At 39.0% G+C, this 26568-nt stretch overlaps 1 protein-coding gene across 1 annotated transcript; it reads right to left on the bottom strand.

The window, feature by feature from the left end:
• Positions 1-1607: 1607 nt before the first annotated feature.
• LOC103021840 (chemokine-like protein TAFA-4) lies at positions 1608-25184 on the bottom strand. Its single transcript, XM_007249962.3, has 5 exons — positions 24609-25184; positions 19655-19757; positions 17266-17421; positions 5740-5864; positions 1608-4190 (listed from the first exon to the last, which is right to left on the bottom strand). The coding sequence occupies exons 2-5, from the start codon at positions 19755-19757 to the stop codon at positions 4179-4181; spliced, it is 396 nt and encodes a 131-aa protein (XP_007250024.3). The 5' UTR covers positions 24609-25184; the 3' UTR covers positions 1608-4178.
• Between the last annotated feature and the right edge of the window lie 1384 nt (positions 25185-26568).

The following is a 26568-nucleotide window of genomic DNA, read 5'->3' as shown; positions in this document are numbered from 1 at the left end:
CTGACTGCTGACTCTTTTATCTGTAGATGTTTGAAGAGAATCCTTTAGTGCTGGCAGCTTTTTGGGCTGCTTTGCTGCAGTTTTAGATGTAAAATATTTATATTCTTCTTTTAAGATGTTCCTTTTAAAAAACACCAGAGATTTCCTTTTTTTACCACTTTAACATATCATGCAAAAAAAAAAGCTGCATCATCATTATCATAATCGTTATAACAGCAACAACAATAATAGAAGATTTTAGCTTTAGAGGGGTCAGGAAAGTCATTTTTCATAGACATGCCAAATGTCATGGGACAGGAACCCACATCATGGCCCATAACTTTTACTATATCTCACCAAAGCTTAAGAACACTGCACAGACCTGTGGGATTTCTCACAGAGTTGTTTGTCTGTTTGCATGGACAGCTCTGGCCAGACGCCGCAGGTCACGATCATTACCACATATGACTGCACTGTAGACTGTGGGATACACACGTGAAATCATGGAACAAGGAATGTTAAATGTTCGCTTTCCACTTCTAAAATGCATAAGGGCTATATCTAACACCCTGTGCGCCGCATGTCTTGATGCTCATTGCTATCTTACACCCTGTTAACAGCCTATTTTTACACCTTCTGCCTGTATCGTTTAAATAGCAAAGGTGCATGTAAATATATCTAGGTTGATGGGCGTGGTGGTCTCGAAGTAAGATGTGTCAATGGAAAATACAGGTGTTCTACTAACTTACAACCTAGAGAGTCTCGGCAGAATCTCGGCAGTAAATTGTCAACACAGGTGCATGCCCAATGCACATACACCCCTGCCTATTACGCATACATGAAGATGCAGCAGTGCACAAACCCATAGTGTTTGCCTGTTGGTCGCTATGCAAACGTTTACATCAACAATAAACAGAATAAACAAGCAAGTTTCCTCTGCTGAGAACGTGTGCAGCATTCTGTGTAATTTGGTTTAAATTCTGCACCCCTGAAATAGCAATTCTCCAGAGTGCACCAGTCTCTTAAAAAAAATGGTAAGTGATTGGTTTATTTCACGATACGCCGAAAACACCCGTGAATTATTTAAGAAAATTAGTACAAGTCTTTTGCATGTTTCAAGCAGTGCAAGGCATACTTTTCCCGATGTTACGATAGCAAAGACACATTGACACACCCTAAACACACCCCACTCCTGCCCGTTCCCACTTGCTTTAGTCCCGTTACCGCCCGCTCCTGCCAAAAATCGCTTGTTTTAATCCCGTAGGCCACATTGACATTTCTGCCACTCATGCCCGCGGCCTTAATATCAATTGAATTTATTAAATTTAGTGATTGAAATTTACTTATGTATTTATTAAAGCAGCAATACAATGCTGGATAGCACTCTCCCATTTCTTACCATTATATTTAATATTTAGCAGAAATATCTTAAGGGTTTTTTTGTTGCTTGCATCAGCTCTTAACTTAAAAATGTATTAACTTTTCTTTTTTTTTTAGAATTTTAGAATGAATTTTTTTGAGTTATTCTCAATGTTAAATGCATTGATCAAGACTTGATCAAGCACTTGCTCAAGCACTGATTGCAGATAGATCAAGAATCTTGTAGTGATATATTAATTTGTGGGATTTTTCTACATGTATATGTGGTTCCACTCCCGCATCCCCTGGATTGATTAAACTCCTGCTCCCGCCAATAACAGTTCAATTCTGTCCCTCACCGTAAGACATTCTGACGGGTGGGGAGTGCGGACCTCTATTTGACGGCTCACCAATAGATCGATAAAATAGGGCTATAAATGTCTCATCAACCTGGAACCCACTCAAACCTGGACCTCGTTCAAACTGACAATTCATGTTGCCTTGCCATTAGCACACTAACCAATGTTCAACCTCACTCACAAGGTAACACCTCACAACATATACAGGTGTGAGAGTTCATAAGCCATCCACTGAAGGAACCCTTCATGATCAATTTACATAATGCTCTCCCACAATCCCATGGCATGTCAAACGTAAATTCCAGTAGACAACTAGATAAAGGCGTCTAATTGAATTAATTTAGAAATAGGAGTTAGACCTATAGTGCTCCCGAGTGAGAGTGAGGGGGATGAATTTCAATTCAGCTCACTCTTGAAAGTGTCAGCGCTCCAACGGGCAGCCATTAACATCATTAAGGATGTCAAAAGTGTTTAATTTCATGCGGCTCTAATTACGACGATTACTTTCTCTCACCGAGTTCTACTGTATATCATTAAAAATGAACTGTATTCATTTGAATATTTCCACATCTACCTAGGGAGGTATTTCAGGGAGGCTGTGGAAATTGTGCAATAACAGTTTTATTCCAAAAAGAGCCCGATATAATAATCTCCAGTGTTGAGAATGTGGGTGTGTATGTGTGAGATGTTACACATGTTTAAAACCAAAGAAGAAGAAGTACAATAAGGCAGAATAATAAAAAAAAGGATTAAAACTGAACAGTGTTGTGGATCAGAATATTTTAGATAAAGCAGGAAAATGGCTATTTTAAAGCCACCTAAAATAAAGCTGTGAAAAGAAACACTCAAAAAACAACAATGTAAAAAGTATAATTTCTTTATAAAATGTGATATGATGAAAATCATAGTGGCTTCCAACAATAAATATTCTAAGAAAAGCAAATAAATATTGATGAAAGTGACGTATAATGAATTTTGAAATCCAAAACATACACAGCACTGTAGAGTGATGCTTAAAATTAGTGAAACCCACTAGAATTGTTTACATTTATGCATAAATTTGACCTAAAACTTAATACTATTTTCACACCAGTCCTAAAAGTCAATGGTGTGAAAAGTATTGACATTATTTTTTTAGGTAGAAGTATAGTATAATATACTAGAGTTTAAAATATTTCTGTAGATGTTAAAGTATTAACTCAAGCTTTTTACTCAAAATAAAGTACTGCTTTCAAAACTACTTCAAATATAAAAGTAAAAGTAATGTAAGGGGGCCTATAGTGCACTACACTCCTATCTGTGTCCACTCTATTAGACACCCCCACCTAGATGCTCCACCTTCAGTGACAGAAGTCAGTGACAGAAGCACTGCATTCTGTTGCTACACAGTTTGTGTTGGTCATTCTCTAATCATTTATTAGTGTTCACAGAATACTAGACTGTTCTCAGTCCAGCAGTGACACTGAGGTGTTTAAAAACTCCAGCAGCACTGCTGTGTCGGATCCACTCATACCAGCACATACACAACACACTCTCACCGCAGTGCTGAGAATGACCTGTGAGCTGGGCGATCCTGTGGGGTCCTGACCATCGAGGAATAGACAGGGTGAAATTAGGATAATAAAGTATGCAGAGAAACAGATACAGGACTTTAGAGTGTAATTATAAAATTACAAAGTGCTCAGTGGAGAAAAATGGACAATGAGTGTAGAAACAAGAAGGTGGTGTTAATGTTATGGTTGATATGATCAGTGTACATATAAATATCCATGTATATACCAAGTAGATTTCTATGAATAGTAACTTTCGCAGGATTGCAGATGAAGTGTCAAACCAGTCAGGTAGAAAATAACAAGGGCTTGTGGGTGTGTGTGTATGTGTGTGTGTTAGGCCAATGTTTCAGCATTTGCATGTTTGTCTCAGGGCTGCCAGAGTCAGAAAGGCTGTACTGTGAGTGCGAGTGTGATGTCATAACTCAGAAGAAGCAGCAGCAGCAGCAGACATGGCCTGGCGGGGAGCTGCTGAACTCCAGCATAATCTCAAATTAATATAATATGGCTGTGCTTTAGAGCGAGAGGGGGAGAGCGGTAATAGAATCATGTATTACCCAAAAATGTGTCACACATGGTGCAATAGCTGGATTTCACAAGAAATAAAGAGACACCTAAAAATCAGTTACGAATTTCTTATATCAGAACACGGCGAGCAGCATCAAACGCTGTTAACCTGCTGGTGTGAAATAGCTTTGGTATGTCTACTGTACAGTAAGTCCTTCATATAGACTCTATATGTGCTTGTGTGTATATGTGTGTGTGTGTGCGTGTATTTGTGTTTATGCACAATACTTGCAGTACTGATTTCAGACCAGCTGCAGTACCTACACTGGTAGGGCTTTATGATCACCATGAGTTCTCACTTTTTCAGTGTCCATATAATATAGTGTCACTTTATCTGTTGACTTGTTGTCCTTTCACTGCCGTGTCATCGTGTCACCTAGACAAAAAAGGAAAATAAAGAACAATTTAGCAGTAAAATGAAACAATAAAAGCTATATTGCCCGATACATCTTGTAAAGTGTACTGCAATTTGTCAAACGCAAGTAAATTGCTTTTTATTATCAGTATGAACAGGGGTGGTGGCAGAGATTTTCTTTTGCTTGTGCTTTAGTGTAGCTTTTCTTTTTTTTTTAGCAAAGATGCTCTATAAATAAGGGCTTCCAATTATTCCAACCCTGATACGCAATCATAAACATTATCCCTGCAACAGTTACAATGCCAGTTTTTGATAAATACAAGGTATGTTATTGAGCTTATGAGATACTGACATATACAGCTCTGGGAAAAAAATTAGAGACCACTTAAAAATTATAAGTTTCTTTGATTTTACCAAATTGAAAACCTCTAGAATATAATCAAGAGGAAGATGGATGATAACAAGCCATCAAACCAAGCTGAACTGCTTAAATTTTTACACCAGGAGTGGCATAACATTATCCAAAAGCAGTGTGTAAGACTGGTGGAGGAGAACATGCCAAGATGTATGAAAACTGTGATTAAAAACCAGAGTTATTCCACCAAATATTGATTTCTGAACTCTTAAAACTTTATGAATATGAACTTGTTTTCTTTGCATTATTTCAGGTTTGAAAGCTCTGCATCTTTTTTGTTATTTCAGCTATTTCTCATTTTTTGCAAATAAATGCTCTAAATGACAATATTTTATTTGGAATTTAGGAAAAATGTTACGGTAGTTCATGGAATAAAACAACAATGTTTATTTTACTTAAACATATACCTATAAATAGCTAAATTTAGAGAAACTGATTCAGACCAAACTCTTTTACTTTTTCAAGTGGAAATACAGAAGCATGCAAAAAGTAAGCTTTTCATACTATGTCCCCTTAAACAGATTACAAGCTAACACAGCATCCCACTTAAAACCTGCGGACCAACTTCTGTCAACAGTGTGTCAACAGGTTTTCTGCTCTTTTTTCCAGGACAGACTGACTCATCACGATTATTCTCTGCACCTGCTGACCTTTACACTACAGATGTGACAGAGACAGAGATTACGATGAGAAAAAAAAACAACTGAAGTAAATTAAGTCTCTATGCAGGAGCATTCACTCACAGTTTTAAAGAAAGTGTAAGGCAGTTTGGTAATTTCCCTGCTTATACATTCCTGATTTAAGTCATCAGTTAATTGGCAGGTTCAGTAAATGTGTTTGAGTAGTAAAAGCAGAAAACTGCTGGACTCTAATCCCCCTGAGATCTGGCAGTGAATCCCCCTGCCTCTGCATGTCGACTCTTTAACCGCTGAGCCGCAGCGTGGACTCAGGAGTGCACTGGCAGTCGTGGTCTTGAGTGGATTTCTAGGTCATCAGTGCTGAACACGATTATGCTATTCAGTCATGATGTGTAATTGCAGCTGTGCTGGAGGTCAGAACACGCTGTCTGAAGGGGTCAGTCAGAGTACTGCCGCTCACCGGCGTTGGAAATGGACGCCTCAGGGGGATTAGACTGGGTCGGGGTGACCCTCTCACCTTGGTGGTTTTGACTTTGTTGCCTGAGCTGCAGGACCAGCCGGTGAGGTCAGGAAGAACTTTACAGTCCTCGCCCTCCAAACATGGCTCCATCTGACACCACCACTTCAAACGCACTATGGAGGCTGAGAGAGGGAGAAAACGAAAGAGAGAGAGAACGAAAACAGACAAAGAAGATTGAGGAATGTTATTGGTTTGCAAAACTTTAGAAATGGAATGTGGAGGGAGTTTTCAAATGTGATGTTATATATTTAATACATATCAAAGTCTGTTAGGAGTGCTGTGGGATTTATGACTTCATAGCATGATCTAAGGGTGTTGATCATGGAAGGACCTTATACTGCCACATACACATCAAAAAAATAAAATAAAATAAGAGACCAAATTGAAAACCTCTGGAAAATAATTAAGAGGAAGATGGATAATCACAAGCCATCAAACCAAGCTGAACTGCTTGAATTTTTGCACCAGGAGTAAAGGCATAAAGTTATCCAAAAGCAGTGTGTAAGACTGGTGGAGGAGAACATGCCAAGGTGCAATTCTGAACTCATAATAACTTGAATGAATATGAACTTGTTTTATTTGCATTATGAGGTCTGAAAGCTCTGCATCTTTTTTTTCTATTTTTCTATTTCAGCCATTTCTCATTTTCTGCAAATAAATGCTCTAAATAATTTTAATTTTGTTCAATTTACGAGAAATGTTGTCTGTAGTTTATAGAAGAAAACAACAATATTCATTTTACTCAAACATATACCTATAAATAGCAATATCAGAGAAACTGATTCAGAAAATGAAGTGGTCTCTTCATTTGTTCCAGAGCTGTATATATGTATATATGAGGGAGGTGAGCTTACGATGTACCCACTGACACGGTGACTCATTCCTAGGTCAACTGGTTCAATGATCTGTTTGTGTTAGTATTTTTAATGTGTATTAATCATCAGAGTGTCTCATCCATCTCATCCACCCACTATCTGGCTTTGCTCCAACTGTCATGTTGCCACAAGACAACACCAAACACCCTCTGAGCATTCCCACTCTGCCCTCTGAGGTAACACTTCAATTAACAATTTGAATGACATTTGCCATGCCAGTGTACATACATATATTTACTGTCACACTTACTGTCACATTGTAATGATGCTCTTTTTTATGCTTTTTTATGAATGAACCAATAGAAATGTTTCAAAATGTTTTAAATAAAATATTTTTACTCTGATATCCATTAAACAAAGCATTTTTCTTCCCTTTTAAACTGAGAGAGAGAAGGAGGAATGAAAGAAAAAACTAATAATGCAAGACAAACAAAGAGATACAGAGGAAGAAATACAGAGAAAGTGAGAAAGAGAGAGAGGGAGATAAAGAGGACTACACTGTCTCCACTTTCTGAAACTGTGTAAAAGTAAAATCAGTAGACTGAAATGGACGGAGTAGTCTGCAAAACACTAAGGAAGACACACACACAAATCCACACACACTCTGAGTAAAGCACAGTTTTAAACTTTTCTACTTTAACCCAGTCATCTGAGGCTGAGTGTTCTTTTCCACACCTCCACAGACTTCCAGAGACAACCTCAGCCTTGTACACTGTAGTCTGCACCACTGCACACACACACACACACACTCTGAATGGAGTAAGCTGCTGCGGTATGATGGTACAGTTAGTTATGTGCGCCACGCTGTGAGCAGAGGGAGTAGAGAAAGTACAAGGCCAGCACTTGTACAGCTGTTGGAATTACAGCTTATACTCAGAGCGGTGATCTTCTCTCTCTCTGACACACACATTTTCACACCTCCACATCATGTTTAGCCACCAGTGGCAGTTAAAAGAAAAATTAAGTGTGAATGAATGCAGCTGATTGCTCATTGGGTAGCTTGCTAGATTAGCCTCTGTGCTAACCAGCCATGTTGATATACACCCACAAGTAACATCTTATAGAGCAGAGGTCTCTAATAGGCGGACCGCGTTTCTCCATATAGTGTGTGATTTGTCATTCATGTAATTATTATGACAGACAGGTGCAAATGTAATATATATGAAATTAAATAGAATAAATCTAGCATTTTGAAACAAAGTTAACATACAGATTCACATTAATAGACTCAATAAGTTCAAGGTGTTTCCATTTATTTTATGATAGGTTGATAATGTAATTATTGTGACAGGTCTTTTTAAAACAATATATATTGTTGAATATACAAGTATGTGTAATGTAAGAACCCACCCAAGATGGCGGCGCGTTAACACGCAGCGGCCGCTCCGGGTCCGTTAAATGGTGCTTTTGTGTTACTATTTGTCGTTTTTTTCCGTTTATTTCCTGCAAATATGTGCAACGGAACACCCGTGCACATGTTCTACCACTGCCAGACCCTGCTACAGTGGAGAAATCAGCCAGAAAACACGCTACCGGAAGAGGTTCTGCAGACGCTACTTGAGCTTAGCCTGCTAAGAGACCCAGGCCGCCAGCCCGCGGTGTTTCCTGACGCCGGAGCCCAGCGGAAGTGCCATCGCAATTGGTGCGAGCGTAAGCAGAAGCGCGGAAAGAGAGCCGGGATCCGCGCGAGGCTAAAGGCTAGTCCTAGCCGGCCGGCTATACCATCGCTCTTTCTGGCAAACGTCTGTTCCCTTGACAATAAACTGGACTACATCCGACTCCAGCGAACTACCCAGCGTGAGTTCAGAGACTGCTGTGTTTTGGTTTTTGTGGAATCGTGGCTGAACAACAACATTCCGGACAGCGCCATTCAGCTAGCCGGGCTAACCACGTTCAGAGCGGATAGAAGCGCGGCTCTATCCGGGAAGACCCGCGGTGGAGGCGTGTGTGTTTACATCAACACGGAATGGTGTAACAACGCTGTGACTGTCGCCAAACACTGCTCTCCGCTGGTGGAGTTCCTGATAGTCAAGTGCAGACCTTTTTATTTAGTACGGGAGTTCTCCGCCGTGCTAATAGCTGCTGTCTACATCCCACCCAGCGCTAGCATTGGTGCTAATGCTAAAGAGGCTCTGTGTGAACTCTATCGGACTATCAGCGATCTGCAGAACAAACACCCAGACGGACTGTTTATTATCGCCGGAGATTTCAACCACGCAAATCTCAAGTCAGTGCTCCCTAAATTCCATCAACATGTGGACTTTGCAACGAGAGGAGCGAGCGCGCTGGATCTTGTTTACACAAACATCCCCAGCGCTTTCCCGGCGGAGCCCCGCCCCCACCTCGCTTTCTCGGACCACAAGTGTGTGTGGCTGACTCCAATATACACACCACTCATCAGACGCTCCAGACCAGTTCAGAAGCAGGTGAAAACCTGGCCGGCAGGCTCCATCTCTGCCCTTCAGGACTGTTTTGAGTGCACTGCATGGGACATGTTTAGGGAGGCTGCTACAGAAGGCGATTCTGTTGATTTGGAGGAGTATGCAGCATCAGTCACTGGCTACATCAGCAAGTGTATTGATTATGCCACTGTCTCCAAGACCATCACCACACGCCCAAACCAGAAGCCTTGGATGACTGCTGAGGTACGTGCGCTGCTGAGGACCCGCGACTCCGCCTTCAGAGTGGGTGACAAGGTGGCCCTGAGGAAAGCGAGAGCTGACCTGTCACGAGCCATCAGAGAGGCAAAGCGCGCACACGCCCAGAGAATCCACAGCCACTTCAAGGACACGGGTGACGTGCGGCGCATGTGGCAGGGCATCCAGGCAATCACCAACTACAGGACAATGCCACCGTCCTGTGAACGTGATGCCTCTCTCCCTGATGCCCTGAACAACTTTTATGCACGGTTTGAGGCACAAAACAACACGATGGTGAGAAAGACCATGCCCAAGCCGGACGAGCAGGTGTTATGCCTGACTGCAGTGGACGTGAGGAACACTCTGCGCAGAGTCAACCCACGGAAAGCTGCAGGACCAGACAACATCCCCGGCAGAGTGCTCAGGGAGTGCGCAGACCAGCTGACAGATGTTCTCACGGACATCTTCAACATCTCCCTGTGCAGCGTCACTGTCCCAACGTGCCTCAAGTCCACCACCATCGTCCCCTTGCTGAAGAAGTCCACAGTGTCCTGCCTCAATGACTACCGTCCCGTTGCACTTACACCCATCATCATGAAGTGCTTCGAAAGGCTAGTCATGAGGAACATCAAGACACAACTGCCCTCTTCACTGGACCCCCTGCAGTTTGCGTATCGTCCCAATCGCTCCACGGACGATGCCTTCACCACCACCCTTCATCTCTCCCTCACCCACCTGGAGAAGAAGGACACTTACGTCAGAATGCTGTTTATAGACTTCAGTTCAGCATTCAACACCATCATCCCACAGAACCTCATCAGGAAGCTAAGCTCGCTTGGCCTCAACACCCACCTCTGCAACTGGATCCTGGACTTTCTGACGGGGAGACCCCAGTCAGTCCGGTTCGGGGGCAGCACCTCCAGCTCCATCACACTGAACACTGGGGCCCCCCAGGGCAGTGTCCTGAGTCCTCTGCTGTTCACCCTGCTGACTCATGACTGTGCTGCAAAACACAGTTCTAACAGCTTTATCAAGTTCGCCGATGATACAACCGTGCTGGGTCTCATCACCAAAGGCGACGAGTCAGCATACAGAGAGGAGGTGCAGCGGCTGACAGACTGGTGTACAGTCAACAACCTTCACCTGAATGTGGACAAGACAAAGGAAATGGTTGTTGACTTCAGGAGAGCACAACACACCCACTCTCCACTCAACATCGACGGGTCCTCTGTGGAGATTGTTAAGAGCACCAAGTTCCTTGGTGTCCACTTAGCAGATAACCTCACCTGGACCCTGAACACCAGCTCTACAGCCAAGAAAGCCCAGCAGCATCTCTACTTCCTCCAGAAGCTGAGAAAGGCCCGTCTCCCTCCACCCATCCTCACACTCTTCTATAGAGGGACCATTGAGAGCATCCTGAGCAGCTGCATCACTGCCTGGTTTGGGACCTGCACCGTCTCTGACCGCAAGACCCTCCAGCGTATTGTGAGGACAGCTGAGAGGATCATCGGCGTCTCTTTCCCCTCCATCACGGACATTTACACCACCCGCAGCATCCGCAAAGCAACCAGCATTGTGAATGACCCCACCCATCCCTCACACGAACTGTTCTCCCTCCTGCCTTCGGGAAGAAGGTACCGCAGCATCCGGTCCAGCACGACCAGATTCTGCAACAGCTTCTACCCCCAAGCCATCAGACTCCTCAACTGCAGAGACTGAAATGATGGTTTTTCTATACATGCACACACACTCTTACCCCACTTACCCCAGAAAATGGAAAGCACTAAAAACCCTACTACCTCACTGGAACCTATTGCACACTGTGAAATAGAGGTAATTACTACCTCACTGGTCTTTTTTGCACACTGCATAATTTGCACACTGTCTTGTTATTTATTATTCTTTGTCTGTATTGTGTTGTATTGTCTGTCTGCACTTTTGTACTGTTGCACTTATTGTTTTGTCTACACTGTGTTTATGTGCACCATGGTCCCTGGAGGAACGTTGTTTCGTTTCACTGTGTACTCTGTATATAGCTGAAATGACAATAAAAACCACTTTGACTTTTGACTTTGATTTGTTTTGTCTTTCAGATGTTGGTGACATAAAATACAGAAGTACTAGGCTTCTTCAGTATACAGTATATAATACTGAATCATAACACAAGTTAAAAATGGTGACGGTCCGGACCTCGGCCTGGCGAAATTTTCTCTATCTGGACCGAACTGAATTCTAATTAAATACCCCTGATATAGAGCCTTGAATATGCCAACAAGAGAATCTTGAAACAGCGCGAGCAACATGTCACCTGCTGTTAGGTAAAGGTGGGCAACAAGGCCTTCAAATAATATCATAATATATCAGGGTATTTCTGTAATAGCAATATTCTTGCAATACGGAAAAAAAAACAACAACAAAAAAAAAAAAACAGAAAAATATTGTAATATTTTAAAGAATTAGAAATACTATAATTTCATTATAATATGAAATAATGAAAAAAAAATTGTGAAGTGCCCTCATATATACCGTATTTTTCGGACTATAAGGCGCACTTAAAAACTTTTAATTTTCACAAAAATTGACAGTGCGTCTTATAATACGGTGCGCCTTTTGTATGGATTTTACTCGTCAGGTTGTAAGGAGCAGTAAACACACACTCCGTGCAGCGTTATAGAGAGTTTCAGTGCTATACAGAGTCCAGAGCCGTGCAGCTCCGAGGCTGGAGCAGCAATAGCATTAGCTAGATGCTAACCGCTAAGCTAGCTAGCTTATTCACTGTTCAGAGATCAGTATTATCTAAATTTTACTCGTCAGGTTGTAAGGAGCAGTAAACACACACTCCGTGCAGCGTTATACAGAGTTTCAGTGCTATACAGAGTCCAGAGCCGTGCAGCTCCGAGGCTGGAGCAGCAAATAGCATTAGCTAGCTTATTCACTGTTCAGAGATCAGTATTATCTAAATTTTACCCGTCAGGTGTAAGGAGCAGTAAACACACACTCCGTGCAGAGCCGTGCCGCTCCGAGGCTGGAGCAGCAATAGCATTAGCTAGATGCTAACCGCTTAGCTAGCTAGCTTTTTCACTGTTCAGAGATCAGTATTTTCTAAATTTAGCACTTTTAATACTGCTGGAGCAGTATTATTAGAGTTAGATGCTAATCACTAAGCGTTCACCGTTCAGAGGTGAGTTATCGGCCTGTAAGTCTGTGCTGCTTTGCCTGGCTAGCATTAGCTAGATGCTAAGCGCTAACTCTCTCAGAGGTGAGTTTTATCAGCCTGTAATCTGCTTGTTTACCGTGTTAAAACAAGCTACGGGGGACGAATCGCTAGCTAATATCTCACTGTCTTACCAGAACACGCAGGATTACTCAGTGTAACGCTGTCGTTTAAGTTTGGGTTAACTTTACTAGTTTAGGTGACTAGCTAGCGTGCTAGCGGATAGCTATGCTAACGCTGGTGCAGCAAGCCTTAGTGGACATCTGGAAATCTAAGCTTACTGTAAATAAACTGAAGCACGTTACTCACCCAAATAAACAGTTTTCAGGAGAGGAATCTGTGTAGATTAATATCCAGCACTCGTTTGACTTTGAAAGAGCTAACGTTAGATTTGTATACTGAGACGCTCCACCGGCAAGCGACCACCCCCGGTGGGGGAAGGGAAACATGGCGCCACCCCTGTTCACTTTGATATAGGCACCCTTTCTAGTGTCACTTAACGCGCCTTATAATGCGATGCGCCCTATGTATGGAAAAATAGCAGAAAATAGGCGTTCTTTGATAGTGCGTCTTATAATACGGTGCGCCTTATAGTCCAAAAAATACGGTACCCACTTTTTGGGCAGTGGTTAATTATAAGACATATAATATATTTAATATAATAAATATAAGAAAAGCCTAGAAACTATGAACATCACCATTACCGAATACTGAGTTTTCTACCTTGACATGTTTTACTGCAGCCGCCTTCAGTTTCTGCTTGTTTGTGGGTGTTTCAGCCTTCAGTTTTGTTTTTTTTCAGTAAAGGAAAAGCTGCTCAATCGTGTTGAGGTCAGGTCACTGACTCTGCCATGTACGCACATTCTATTTCTTCGCCTTGAGAAAATCTCAGGTTGTTTTCTCTTTATGTTTTGTGCATGTTAACTGTGAAGCACAATCCTCTCAGTTTTGAAGCACTGAGCACAAAATATTGCTCTATACCCTTCAGAGTTCTTCCTGCTACTCCTATCAGCAGTCAAGTCATCACTAAACATCGTTCACCCAATTGCATCGTCAGCCATATACATAACCCTGCAACGACTCTTCCTCCACCATGTTTGACAGATGATGTGGTATTGTTTCAGTTTAGACCTGTCACGATAATTATGTCTGGACTCGGTAGTGCGCTCCAGTTGGAAGTATGTGGTCAGTCAGCTATGTATCTGACTCAAACTCAACTAGAGCTGCTGCTAAACATGTGACTTTGTCTCATGTGATGAGTCTTTTGGAAGATCAGACTCATCCCCTCAGTCCTTCACTTTAGCAAAAATCAGCTAGTCAGACGAGTAGTCTTATCTTTATAAAGTAAACATTATGTGATCAGTGACCCCAAAATCAGGATCCTTTCTGAACATTGATTTTGCAAGGAGATCCTATTAAATGTGATTGAGCTGGTATGTCATCTGTGTTAAAAAAACAAATAATAAAAAATTCAGATCACTTCAGTTTCTGAATCAGTTTTTCTGATTTTGCTATTTATAGGTATATGTTTGAGTAAAATGAACAATGTTGTTTTATTCTATTCACTACATACAACATTTCTCCAAAACTGTATACAAATGTATACAATACAAATATTGTCATCTAGAGCATTTATTTGCAGAAAATGAGAAATGTTCAAAATAATGAAAAACATACAGTGCTTTCAAACATTTTAAGACTTCAGAAAACAATATTTGGTGGAATAACCCTGGTTTTCATGCATCTTGGCATGTTCTCCTCCACCAGTCTTACACGCTGCTTTTGAATAACTTAATTCCACTCCTGATGAAAATTTCAAGCAGTTCTGCTTGGTTTGATGGCTTGTGATCATCCATCTTCCTCTTGATTATATTCCAAAGGTTTTCAATTTGGTAAAATAAAAGAAATTCATAATTTTTAAGTGGTCTCTTATTTTTTTCCAGAGCTGTATATAGTGACATAAAATCAGTTGTCAAAATAAATCCTGGAACAATTTACTGTCCATTTAAAAAACACTGTCGTGACAGACCTACTTCAGATCATGTTTTTGTGGTCAGACTAATCTGATTTTTACGGTGGCCGAGAAAGCCCAACGCAGTGCAAATTGAAAAGCGCTGCAAAAGCACAAAACACATCCATCAAAATTACAACACAGGCGCAGCAAATAGAAAAACGCGCTGCAACTAGAAAAACGCGCTGCAAATAGAAAAACGCGCTGCATATAGAACCACAACACAACGGAAGTGAGTGACAACACAACGGAATTTTCCCGGGGGACCTTAAAAGATACTGTACCAGCTAAGCTGCGTCTTCAGTAACGTCTCGGACTTCACTATGTGTACAAAGGACAATAAGTGGCAAACAAGGCGTTTTGTGAAGCAGAAATTTTAATAATATGCACACAACCGTGGTAATCACAGGTAATAAACATAACTTACTTTTCAGAAGCTTGTTTGCCACTTATTGTCCTTTGTATACAGCTGGTACAGCATCTTTTAAGGTCCCCCGGGAAAATTCTGTTGTGTTGTGACTCACTTCCGTTGTGTTGTGGTTCTATTTGCAGCGCGTTTTTCTATTTGCAGCGCGTTTTTCTTTTTGCAGCGCGTTTTTCTATTTGCTGCGCCTGTGTTGTAATTTTGATGGATGCGTTTTGTGCTTTTGCAGCGCTTTTCAATTTGCACTGCGCTGGGCTTTCTCGGCCACCGTAGATATTACTGTTTTTGAGTGTTACCAGTGGTTTGAATCTTGAAGTGAACCCTGTGTATTAATATTCATAATAGTGTCTCTTGATTGTAGACTTTTGACAATGATACACTTGCCTCCTCGAGAGTGTTCTTGAATAGACGATGTTGTGAAGTGGCTTCTCTTTCCCTGTTAAATCTTTTTTTAAATCTTAGAGTAACTGTGCGTTATGATTTGCTGAAAAAATATGTTTTATGTATAGCCACAGTCACTGTGTTTACTACTTAACAAATAAAAAAACTAAATGAAAAAAAAAAAAAAAAAAAAAAAAAAAAAATATATATATATATATATATATATATATATATATATATATATATATGTGTGTGTGTGTGTGTGTGTCAAAATTATAATTATTTTACCGACAATTAGTAAACCAAGCCTCAGACAGTAGCTGCTGATAATATTGCTTTATGTGTGATTAGCTACAGAGGCTGTGTTTACAGCCTTTCAATAAAGAATAATATGCGTGTGTGTGTGCGTGTGTGTGTGTGTTGGGGTTTATACTGTATATATGTTGCATAAATAAAAATGCTGAGAAGGCGCAACTGAGCCTGATGTTTGAATAAATTGGCGGACAGAATGGAAATAGGGCTTTGAAAGAGGATTCATTACTGGGCACAGACTGTTCTTTCTGCTACTTTCTGGTGTTTCCAACTAGTGTCACATTCGCATTCAGTCTGACAGGCAGAGTGTAGGGTTACAACAGTTCACTAGATACAAATGATATATGTGATGCTAATGCAATTCTATTCTTTCAGTGGGGTTTATGTAAGAAAAATGTAGAGTTTTGGTTCAGAGTAAAACAATATTCTCTATATTAGAAAGCTAGGTGATAAGCAGTCATTATAATTCTCAAGTTGTTTTTATTCTAATAATGAATTAAAAGCTATCTCTAGTGGGAAAACAAGTGTTGAGTTTTACACTGTTAAGGTTATATTGCCCTCTTCTGGACGGTTCTCATAAAACAACACAAAATCTTTCTGATGTCTTGCTCCCTGCAGAATACTGCACAAGAACCCTAGCATTAAATTCCTATAAAGACTATAAAGTGAAAATGTGCTTAAAGTGATTACATTTCTAATTTAAACAATTATACCTTTACTACAAATCGTCGCTGTCCAATGAAAAACAAGTATTTCTAAAACAGGAATTTTACAGGAGAGAGAAAAAACAATAGAAGTCAATGTGAAAAGAGTTTATTTCAGGTCATTTTCAAGTATTTCAATTGGTCCTTTCATCAATACAGTATAACAGCCAATTTGTCTGTTCAAATTACGTAGTAGACTAAAAATAGACAAAAAAAAGGGAGATACTTGTTTTTCATTGGACAGCAACAAAATACAGCTGATACAGGCAAAACGTAAGACTACAAGGCTACACTGTATGCATTTGCAAATTGTTACCTATAAAATGGACAAAAATCCAGATTTTTGTATGATTGTATTCCTTTTTAGTTATCTGTATAATGTACAAGTTTTTACCAAGTGAATGGCCAGTAAGGTAATGCTAATTATTGAATCGTGGGTGCCAGATGTTTGCAGCATTTTATTTCTGATGTTAGGCAATTTAACATTCCTTGATCTACAGGGTCATGTGTGTATCAGAAATACATCATGGAAGGCATTCTGAGTAGCGATGTCATGAATATTTGGCAACTTGGCAATTATTTGGCCAAAAATGGCAGAGATCATTTGCCTTTCTTTGTGTACATTTTGTTTGATTATCAGACACTTGTTTACTACTTTATAGAATCTCATGATCAGGATGCACATCTCTTGTCAACAGAGTTTCAGCCAGTAATTCCTTTTTTGAACTGTGTGGTACTTCATGGATACTAACCAATCTGAGATTACTAAACAATTCAACACGGCATCTTTTGATGATTTAAGCATGCAGGCATGTTACACTGTGTAACTGGTGCTTTGACATGTTTGCTACAATAGTTGTGTAACTCCGATGCTAGTGGTAAGGGGTGCTTTGTGTAAGTATGTGACCTGCTATATTTCCTGCACTGACTGTCCAATCAAAAAGAGCTGAGTAGGGGTCTTACCATCCACGCATGAAGGTCGAGCATGGGTAGTCCCCGCCACCTGCCCAGACAAGCATGAGCACTTAACCGTCTGAGACCTCTCCTCAATCTTATTCTTATTACAGCAGCGCCGAGCAGCGACCACCTCACACGTCCCCGGGGTCACTTCAGACCGGACTGAGAGAGAGAGAGGCAGATAGAGACTGCTATCAGGCATTAAAAGTGCTTGTGGATTTCTGACAAATTTAACAATTCCCTCAATTACAACCATTAATAGAAAACATCTTGTGCTAAAACCAAGACACAGCACTGGCTTCTCTAGCTACTGTCTGAAGACCTGAAGGAAATGTCTGTTCAGGGGAACTGTGGAAGTTGAGATATGAACCAAAAGATGGTGATTCTACTGAACGTATTCAGCTACTTTAATTTACATCCACTACTCACACAGATATACAAACTGCACACACAGCTTTTCTAGTTCATGTAAAAAAATACAGCCAATAGAATAGAAGTTTCTAAAGCAAATAAACATAACATTTTCACTAAATGCAATCAAATCCTCACAGCAATGCCCCACAAAGTAGTAAATAGTAAGCCTTTCCTGGACAGTAGAGACAGTTACTCCTTTAAAACCAAGATGATCGTGTTTAATAAATTTGATTTGAAACACAGTGTTTGCCAAGTTGGACATTTTATGATTCTTTAATAATGTGAGAATTCTATTCAATGTTCAGTTTAAACAAACAAACAAAATCTCAAAAATCTCAAATCTTTTTTTGCTTAGATTAACAAACATCATATCTGTCATCAGGGCTGTTTCAAGGCATTTGGGGGCCCCAAGCAAAATGCATCGACCAATCCCAAATTAAACCAACCCAACACTATATTATCAGTCTGCATGAAAAAAAGTTGCACTGAACTGTTCGAGTTTGTTTCTAGTATTGACTGCCAAGCAGGTGGCTAACATAAACTTTGCCCATATACAGCTCTGAAAAAAAATAAGATACCACTTAATAATGACGAGTTTCTTTGATTTTACCAAATTAAAAACATCTGGAAAATAATCAAGAGGAAGATGGATGATCACAAGCCATCAAACCAAGCTGAACTGCTTAAATGTTTGCAACAGGAGTGGCATTAAGTTATCCAAAATCAGTGTGTAAGACTGTTGGAGGAAAACATGCCAAAATGCATGAAAACTGTGATTAAAAGTTATTTTAGAGTTATTTACAAAATATTGATTTCTGAACTCTTAAAACTTAATGAATATGAATTTGTTTTCTTTGCATTATTTGAGGTCTGAAAGCTCTGCATCTTTTTTGTTATTTCAGCCATTTCTCATTTTCTGCAAATAAATGCTCTAAATGCTCTACAATATTTTTATTTGGAATTTGGGATAAATGTTGTCCATAATTTATAGAATAAAACAACAATGTTCATTTTACTCAAACATATACCTACAAATAGCAAAATCAAAGAAACTGATTCAGAAACTGAAGTGGTCTCTTAATTTTCTCCAGAGCTGTATTTTGTTGCTATAGCCTACCTGCAGCTAAATTACACCATTTGCACAGACAGGCCTAATTCATCCAATGTAAATGATCACTTAATTTTTCTGCTTTCTTTTCTGGCTTCCTGATGGAAAATTCACTTCATGATTGCAGAAGTTTCATATTTTGCCGGCTGAAGAAATCAAAAGCCGGGCTGGCTGGCTAGTGTCAACAACAAGTGGAAGGGGCTACTTTTAGGGGCATTCTGATAATAGTGTTGTTGTACTTTCCTGCACTGACCGTCACAAAATTTAAAGGGACTGTCACACAGTTTGTCGCTGCATTCAGTTCATAACCAGTGGTTGTCTGTGGGACCCAGGCCAGCTCCGATCAGCTCAGACAATTGATTGGTTTGCTTGTTGTAACGGCCTGTCTGTCATCAGTCTGAATCTCCCACTTTAAAATCAATGCTTTTCACATGAAATTTACTATTTCCACATAAACAAAATACTACATTATAGCTGTATATCCTTAGAAACAATAACTTAGTAACAACCATTTATTAACACCATTACTGGACCAGATCAAATGTATATTAATATAAATACAAAATATTCTCATCACTCTCCCTGTTTTCTCACCTTTTTTTAAATAATTGCAAAAAAGGGATTCTCTATACTGACACATTTTTTTTATTTTAACTGTAATTTTACAAATGTAATAAACTTTACTCATGCTAACACTGTGGGAAGAGTCCTTTCATGATGCGCCTGATTTATTTACAGTGTGTTTGGGTAGATAGTAGAGCTGCAAATAGCTCTTTAGTAGTCATTAGAGCCGGCCTGAGGGTTCTCTCAGAGGATTTTAGAGGGGTTGGGTGTCCAGCAGGTGTAATGAGTCCTGAGAGAGAGAGCACTCACCTGTCTGCCCCCTGGAGCTTCGGTTGCCGCTGGACACTGACTGAGCGCAGAGGAGGCACACACAGAGCAGCAGCAGACCTCTTAGAATGATCTTTGCATTCATCTGCAGAAGAAGAGAAAATAAATGGCATTAGTGTTTTTATTATACATTTTATAGCGTTTTTCTTATCTTACCTTTACTGCTACTAGTCCTTAAGTTTCTGCCATTGTAGCACGTGGTTGATTACCTCCTTTTCATTTTACCCATATCACTCTAGAGCAAAGATCCATAACCCTGCTGCTAGAGACCCTCCTGTCCTGCTAGAGACCCTCCTGTCCTGCTAGAGACCCTCCTGTCCTGCTCCCAGAATACTTAACCCAACTGATTGACTCATTGTAAGTGCTTATAGAGATGAAGTGGGTGTGTCAAAGCAAAGGAAGGCTGGGGATCAAAGCCTTACATCACCTGCTTACTTGCTACTTGTTTTCTTATGCAGATCTTACACCTAACGATTTCAAGCGATTTCACTGTTGCAGACAAATTCCCAGAGTCGGGATAAAATCAAGAGGGTCTTGCTACAGTTGAGCTGCAGTCGAATTGTGGTCATGTCATCTGAATTGTTCAGTGTATGGTGGTTAGAATTAAAGGTTTTAGTTAGTCGGGTTCGCATCTGGGCGTTCAGATAAAATCAACCAGTTAATATGACTTCTTACTTTAATATGTACAGTATTTTAAACACAGGCAGCACTTTAAAGTCTTCATATTTAAAGTTATTTTAATTTGCACTACATTGTCTTATTGTGCAGTGTTATTTTTGATACCCATTAGTTTAATAAATGTACACATTTTGCAAGAATGATGTTCTTTTTTTGCATTAATTCTATGTACAACAAAGGCAAATGTATAGCAGTGAAACTGTTTTGTTGAACACAAAATGCATTCTATTACAAAATATCAAGAATTAACAGTGTGGCAGAGAAATAAACTGTTGATGCGGACAAAAGTTGTGAATTTCTGATAAATCACAGTATTGATATACAAATTGTATGTTAATATTCAATATATAATATGTATTGTATGTAAACACCACCAGAAGCATGATGGGAGATAATCTCAGATATAATCTAGTTGCAGTCTTGCAGTTAGTGATCCCCAGTTTTAGCAAAATCTTATTCTGTGGCTTGTCTTTAGAAGTGAGAGGGTGTCAGACTTTAGTCTGTTTAAAGTCTTTTCAGTGTCTTTTCAGTGTATGAACAGCATTAATTATTTGGGATCAATAGCTGCAAATCTATCGTGTTTGAGATGTAAAGGTAAGCTTATACTGCACCTAGGCCTGTCCTGATAATTACATTATCGACTTATCATACAATAAATGGATATGACCTCAATCATTTTAATATGTGTGATATTGTCTGGTGTGTTTGTTGACAGAAGGCTGTTCAGGAGTAAAAGAACCTTGGGACTTTTCGGCAAACCAGCCCGGTTGTGCACCAGTTTTAGAGGAACAACGGCTCTCACTTTGCATTGAAGAACCTACTATTCCTGTGTTTCAGATAGGAACAAATTTTTCAGGTTCCACAGCCTATTTTTGTTGGTGGAAATGCACAGAACAGTTTAAAATTAGCTAAGCAAACCAGAACGGAGCCTGTTCCACTTTGGTGGGAACTTTTTTTTTTTACTTTTTTTTTGAGTGTGAACTGCTCCAGTATATAACATAGAGTATATTTTATATATATAGTATATAGATATGTCAAACTTATATTAATTAAAAGTGTAGTGTCTTTAAAATGGGGTCAGTCTGTCATTTATTTGTTGTGATTTTATTCCTATAAAAGTGGCATTAAATGGTCTTAAATGACAATAATATTGTATCGCAATAATTTCTGAAAAAACACAGTGTTAGCAACAAATTGTTATCATGACAGGTCTAAATGCATCCACATTTGTTTGCTGCTTGTTTGTAGATGCTTTTGCCCACAATCTTATTTTTGGTAAGTGAAAAGCATGTGCAGTTCGATTAAGGTCAGGTGGGTGACTGCAAAGAAAAAAACATCCCAGTTCTTTTAATTTTATGATTTTATTAAAGTAATTTCTGCCATATAAAAAGATACTAAATGCAAACTCAACACCTAAATCGGCTTTTGAAACTTTGTGTCCTTAATGTGTTAAGGAATTACAAAAGGAAGCAGGCCTACATTGTTACGAATTAGTTATTATCGGTCCAATTATTTTATGTCGGTTAAAACAGAGGGATTATGTACAAGATGGCTTTAATTTCTAAACTATTCTTGCAATATTTTTAAACCCCTTGAATTAAGCTCAAGCTTTACACTTCAAAGCCATCAAGCCAGTTGATTTAATTTGTCTGTGGCTGTTACAAAATGTTAATGTTCCTGATTATAATAACCTATTTAAATAATCCTATTGCTATTTGAGTGAATACTAAAAATAAATAATGCAGTTTTGAGAGACGGAGAGAGAATAAACTCTCTACACAGGAGCAGGTGTCAACACTGTAACACATAATTTAGCTTCAAAGTTTTGATACAACACTGAATGAATGCAGAGAAGAACATATTTCATGGTGAAACATTACTTGCATTGCAGTTTTTCCCAAGACAAAGATTAATCTATATCTGGGAAACCAGCCCCAGATGGCTATATTCTTATAGATTTCTGCTCATCCAGCATTTCTTCTGAAATCAGAGTATTAACAGGGAGTTTGTTCCTCTCCTGCAGCTGTAACAGTCTATTCTCCTCTGGGAGTGTTTCACTGATGTTGGTACATTGCTGTAACCACAAGAGCATTAGTGAGGTCAGGGACTGAGGTTACAATTAAAAACTGGCTGCTAATCTTTGGGAACAGACTAAAGACTTCATCACACTTCTCAGAGGCATCAGTGAGATCAGTTGGGCTGTAACTGTTATTTTAGGATATTTTAGTCACATTGAGCCGTGGTTTTCAAACTGCCACTCAGTCTACTGTACTTTTCAGTCAACAATTTTGCTTTAATGTTAGGTGTTGTAGTTTAATTTGGAACTGATTTAATCTGGAACTTTTGCTACACAGATACATTTTTCACTCCTTTCATTCCTATCATTGTTTCTTTATTTGACAAATAGAGAAAAATACCACCAGTTCATATGGTCACATGCAGGCAAAGGCCCAGCAGAGCTGATTTTTATGCTCTAACACAGCAATTCTCAAAAAAAGTAATTAATGGTCATATGATTTTGTACTTGTCTTTAATATATTGGGGAAAAAGGAACCAGAGCGTTTCTTACTAATGTACTCTGAATGCAGAGATATGCAGAGAACTGAAATTTGTGGCCTATTTTTTTTATTGTAGTAACTTTTATGCATGTAGGTTTCATGTTCCTCCTCAGTTTAAAAATAAATGCTTTTAAATTCACTTTGCATGCATATGTATGTTTAAATTGTTTTGAGGGCTATTTTAGAAAATTAAATGTATTTGGTTTGTATTCTATAAAAGTGGGTCACAAATTAATGACCACGAGAAAATGTGGGTCCTGGGCTGAGACCAGCTGAGAACCTCTGCTCTAACACACCTGCTAAACCTGGCAATTAATGGCTAAATTGATTCAGGTGTGCTTGAGCTGAAAACCACAACACACTGCAGTAGTCTGCCCTCCAGAGTCAAGAGATCCTCACCCCTTCTAAATATCACTCAAATATATACCAATACACACAATACATTAGTCAGTATTTATTATTCAGTATTGATTGTATTGTTTTGTGCTGTTAAGCTGTGCTGTATATTATGTTTGTTTGCTTTATGTGCAAAGGACATATTGGAAATAATGTGTGTAAAGATGGAAATAAAGTGTGAAATGACCGCTGTGCACCTCTGCATCATGAAATTAATCCAAATGCTGGGGTCAATTACACAATCAGGTAAGCACTGAAGTCTGAAAATAACAAAAATAACACTACTGGGCTTTCTCAGGAGAATATTTTAAACAGGTAATGTAACACACACACAAAAAATGTTTAATAGTTGTTTGCTAATGAATAAACAAAACATAATATTAATTTGAATACCTTTGTTACTTTGTTTCTGTTAAACATTTCAAGTTAGATTTTGTTTTAATTATTACTGATTAGATAAAAATATTGAACAACTATAGTTAAGTAGCCTTAAAACACTACTGGGCTTCCTCATGAGAATCTTTTAAACAGGTAATGTAACACACAAATAAAATGAGTCTCTAAATTTCATTTTAATGAATGAATAAACAAACCCAACTATTTTAAACAGTATCACATTATAGTGATATATCCTACAGGATTAATAAACGTCTTATTTCTAGGACTGAATACACAGTTTTAAAAGCATTAGCTGTTTACAAATCTTACCTTTGTTATTTTGTTACTGTTAAACATTTAAAGCAAGATTTAGGTTTAATTTTACTGATTAGATAAAAATACTGTAGTTAACTGTAGTTAAGTAGCCTTAACAACACGACTGGGCTTCCTCAGGAGAACCTTTTAAACAGTTAAGGGTTATAATTTTATAACCAAACCCAAATACTAATTTGAACAGTATTACTTTATAGTGATATATCCTACAGGATTAATAAAAGTACCAAATACCCAGTTTTAATAGTTTAATATTTCGTAAATTTAGCATTAGATGTTCACAAATCTTACCATTGTTATTTTGTTACTGTTAAACATTTTAAGAAGATTTAGGTAAAATTGTTACTAATTAGATAAAATATTAAACAACTGTAACTAGTTAAGTAGCCTAAATAACACTTCCTCAGGAGAACCTTTTAAACGGTAAAGATAGCACACATAAAATCATTTTTAACAATTGTTTGGTAATAAATAACAATATCACATTTTAGTGGTATATCCTACAGGATTAATAAAAGTCTTTAAACACTGAATACACAGTTTTGATAGTGTAATATTTAGTCAATTTAGCATTAGCTCTGCACAAATCTTACCTTAAAGTTAATTTGCTGAAGAAATAGGTGTGTTAATATCCGGGTATTTTCCCCTCAGAGTCTGTGCTGGTCGGGGGGAGTCTGGTCAGTGTTGGTCATTGTGAGGCTGAGAGTGTTTTTTTTTTCTTCAAACACTGTAAATCCACGATAAATCACCTTTAATTTCATTAATACTTTAAAATCCATTCGGAGGAAGCAGGAAAATAAAAGAGGAAACCGCAGAATATCTGTATATAGCTGCCTGTCTTTTTATAAAGCGATAATTAAGCGAAACAAAATAAATAAAAAAAAACGCGCCACAGAAACTGTGAGTATTGCTCTCTCTCTACCTGCTGCTGCTGCTGCTTCTCACCTGCTCACCTGTTCTTCAGACTGAGTGACTTGAGTCTAACTCAGTCCCGCCCCGTTTACAGCCCGGGCTCCTTCTCCTCCTCCTGTATCTGCTGAACAAAACTACAATGAAGAAAAAGCAAGAAAAGCAGAGAAGAGTCCAGAAGCTGAACGATTTCTCTCTCAGAGCTCCTCATTTACTCCGGGTTGCTGTGAAAGAGACAGAAGTCCAGTTTAATTATCCGTCTCTCCTCCGCGCGGCCTGGCGAGGCTTTATCCATCAGCACAAACTTAATCAACAAACCATCTGCTCACCCTTTAACACCAGCAGCAGTAGCTGACCTCCTCCTCCACCATTACTCCTCTAAAGCTGATTATTATAGCACAGATCTGTGTGAGGATTGATCCTGCAGCCCAGGCTTTTACTTTCCCACATTTTCTGTGGTTCAGACACCAGTTATACTGTTGTTTCTGATGATGCTAACACATGGATTACAGTTATATTGTTAAAGGAGAAATCTGGTGTGAAATGGACTTGGGTTCTAATGAAACATAATGAAAAATACCAACTTTCATAGAATAGCCCACCTCTGTTCACCCTCAGAATTCCCAATACACAGCTTTTAGCCGATGCTCCCAACAGGCTTACAATTACAGTGATAAGGGCACAGAGTTAAACACGCAAAGAAAATGCTATTTTTTACACCATTAACAAGCTCAAATTAGCTGCAAATTAGCTGCACACTTCATTGGTAGAATTCTGAGGGTCCTTAAATGTTAAACAAGACACTGAGAGCTTTAAATGTGCACAGGTAGTTTAAAAAGTCTAAGCACCACCATCTTGAAATTAAGTCACTATATTAGTTCATCTAGAAAAATAGAATATCATTGAAAATGTATATTACTTTATTTCAATAATTCAGTTCAAAATGTAAAACTTATATATTTATATACATTTATTGCATAGATGTATTACACAGAGTGATCTATTTTAAGTGTTTCTTTCATGGTCTGTGGTTATGGCTTACAGCCAATGAAAACTCAAAAAATCTGAAAATCTTAGAACAATTAGATGATTATATAAGACAAATTAGGACTTTTGCTCGAAAATGAAACCTTTATCCGCTGCTCACAACTTTTATGGAGATGTGGATTTTAATTTCCAGCAGGACTTAGGACACTGCCCACACTGCGACATAGTGCGTAAAATATGTATTTTATACTTTCAGTGGAAAACCTCCATTTATTTAAAACACTGTAAAATCTATTTTTAAATCACTGCTCCATAGTATTTACTGTGATAAAAAAGTGGTCTACAGTTTTAGCTGCAAAAGGACTGTATGTCTGTACGTCTGCAGTTTTTCATTCTTAATAAGGACACTTTGTTTGTTAATCAGTCTTAAAACAAATGCCTTTTTTGTGGGCTAAAATGTAGCCACATCAAGCTTGTTTTACAATGTTACAAAGAATGATTTTAAGCATGTGTGAAGTCAGTCATCTCTTTTTTTCAAGCTGCTGCTGATGAATCATTGCCTGAGCAGCTAGCGCGCTCGGAGGAAAGCACAGCGGCTAGGTTCTGATACATCCGCTCACAGACACCTCGTGCCGCCCGGTGCCACCTTTGAGTGTG

The sequence above is a fragment of the Astyanax mexicanus genome, chromosome 13, assembly GCF_023375975.1.
Source record: "Astyanax mexicanus isolate ESR-SI-001 chromosome 13, AstMex3_surface, whole genome shotgun sequence".
Lineage (NCBI taxonomy): Eukaryota > Metazoa > Chordata > Actinopteri > Characiformes > Acestrorhamphidae > Astyanax > Astyanax mexicanus.
The sequence above is the reverse complement of the archived record's forward strand: the minus strand, read 5'-3'. Positions and strand labels throughout refer to the sequence as shown.

Excerpts from the sequence above, each read along its gene's own strand:
- LOC103021840 (XM_007249962.3), bottom strand. The coding sequence starts at position 19,757 with ATGAATGCAAAGATCATTCTAAGAGGTCTGCTGCTGCTCTGTGTGTGC. Across the intron at positions 17,422-19,654 it reads AAGCTCCAGGGGGCAGACAG|TCCGGTCTGAAGTGACCCCG; the intron begins GTGAGTGCTCTC and ends TCTCTCTCTCAG. Across the intron at positions 5,865-17,265 it reads TCGACCTTCATGCGTGGATG|CCTCCATAGTGCGTTTGAAG; the intron begins GTAAGACCCCTA and ends TCCCTCTCTCAG.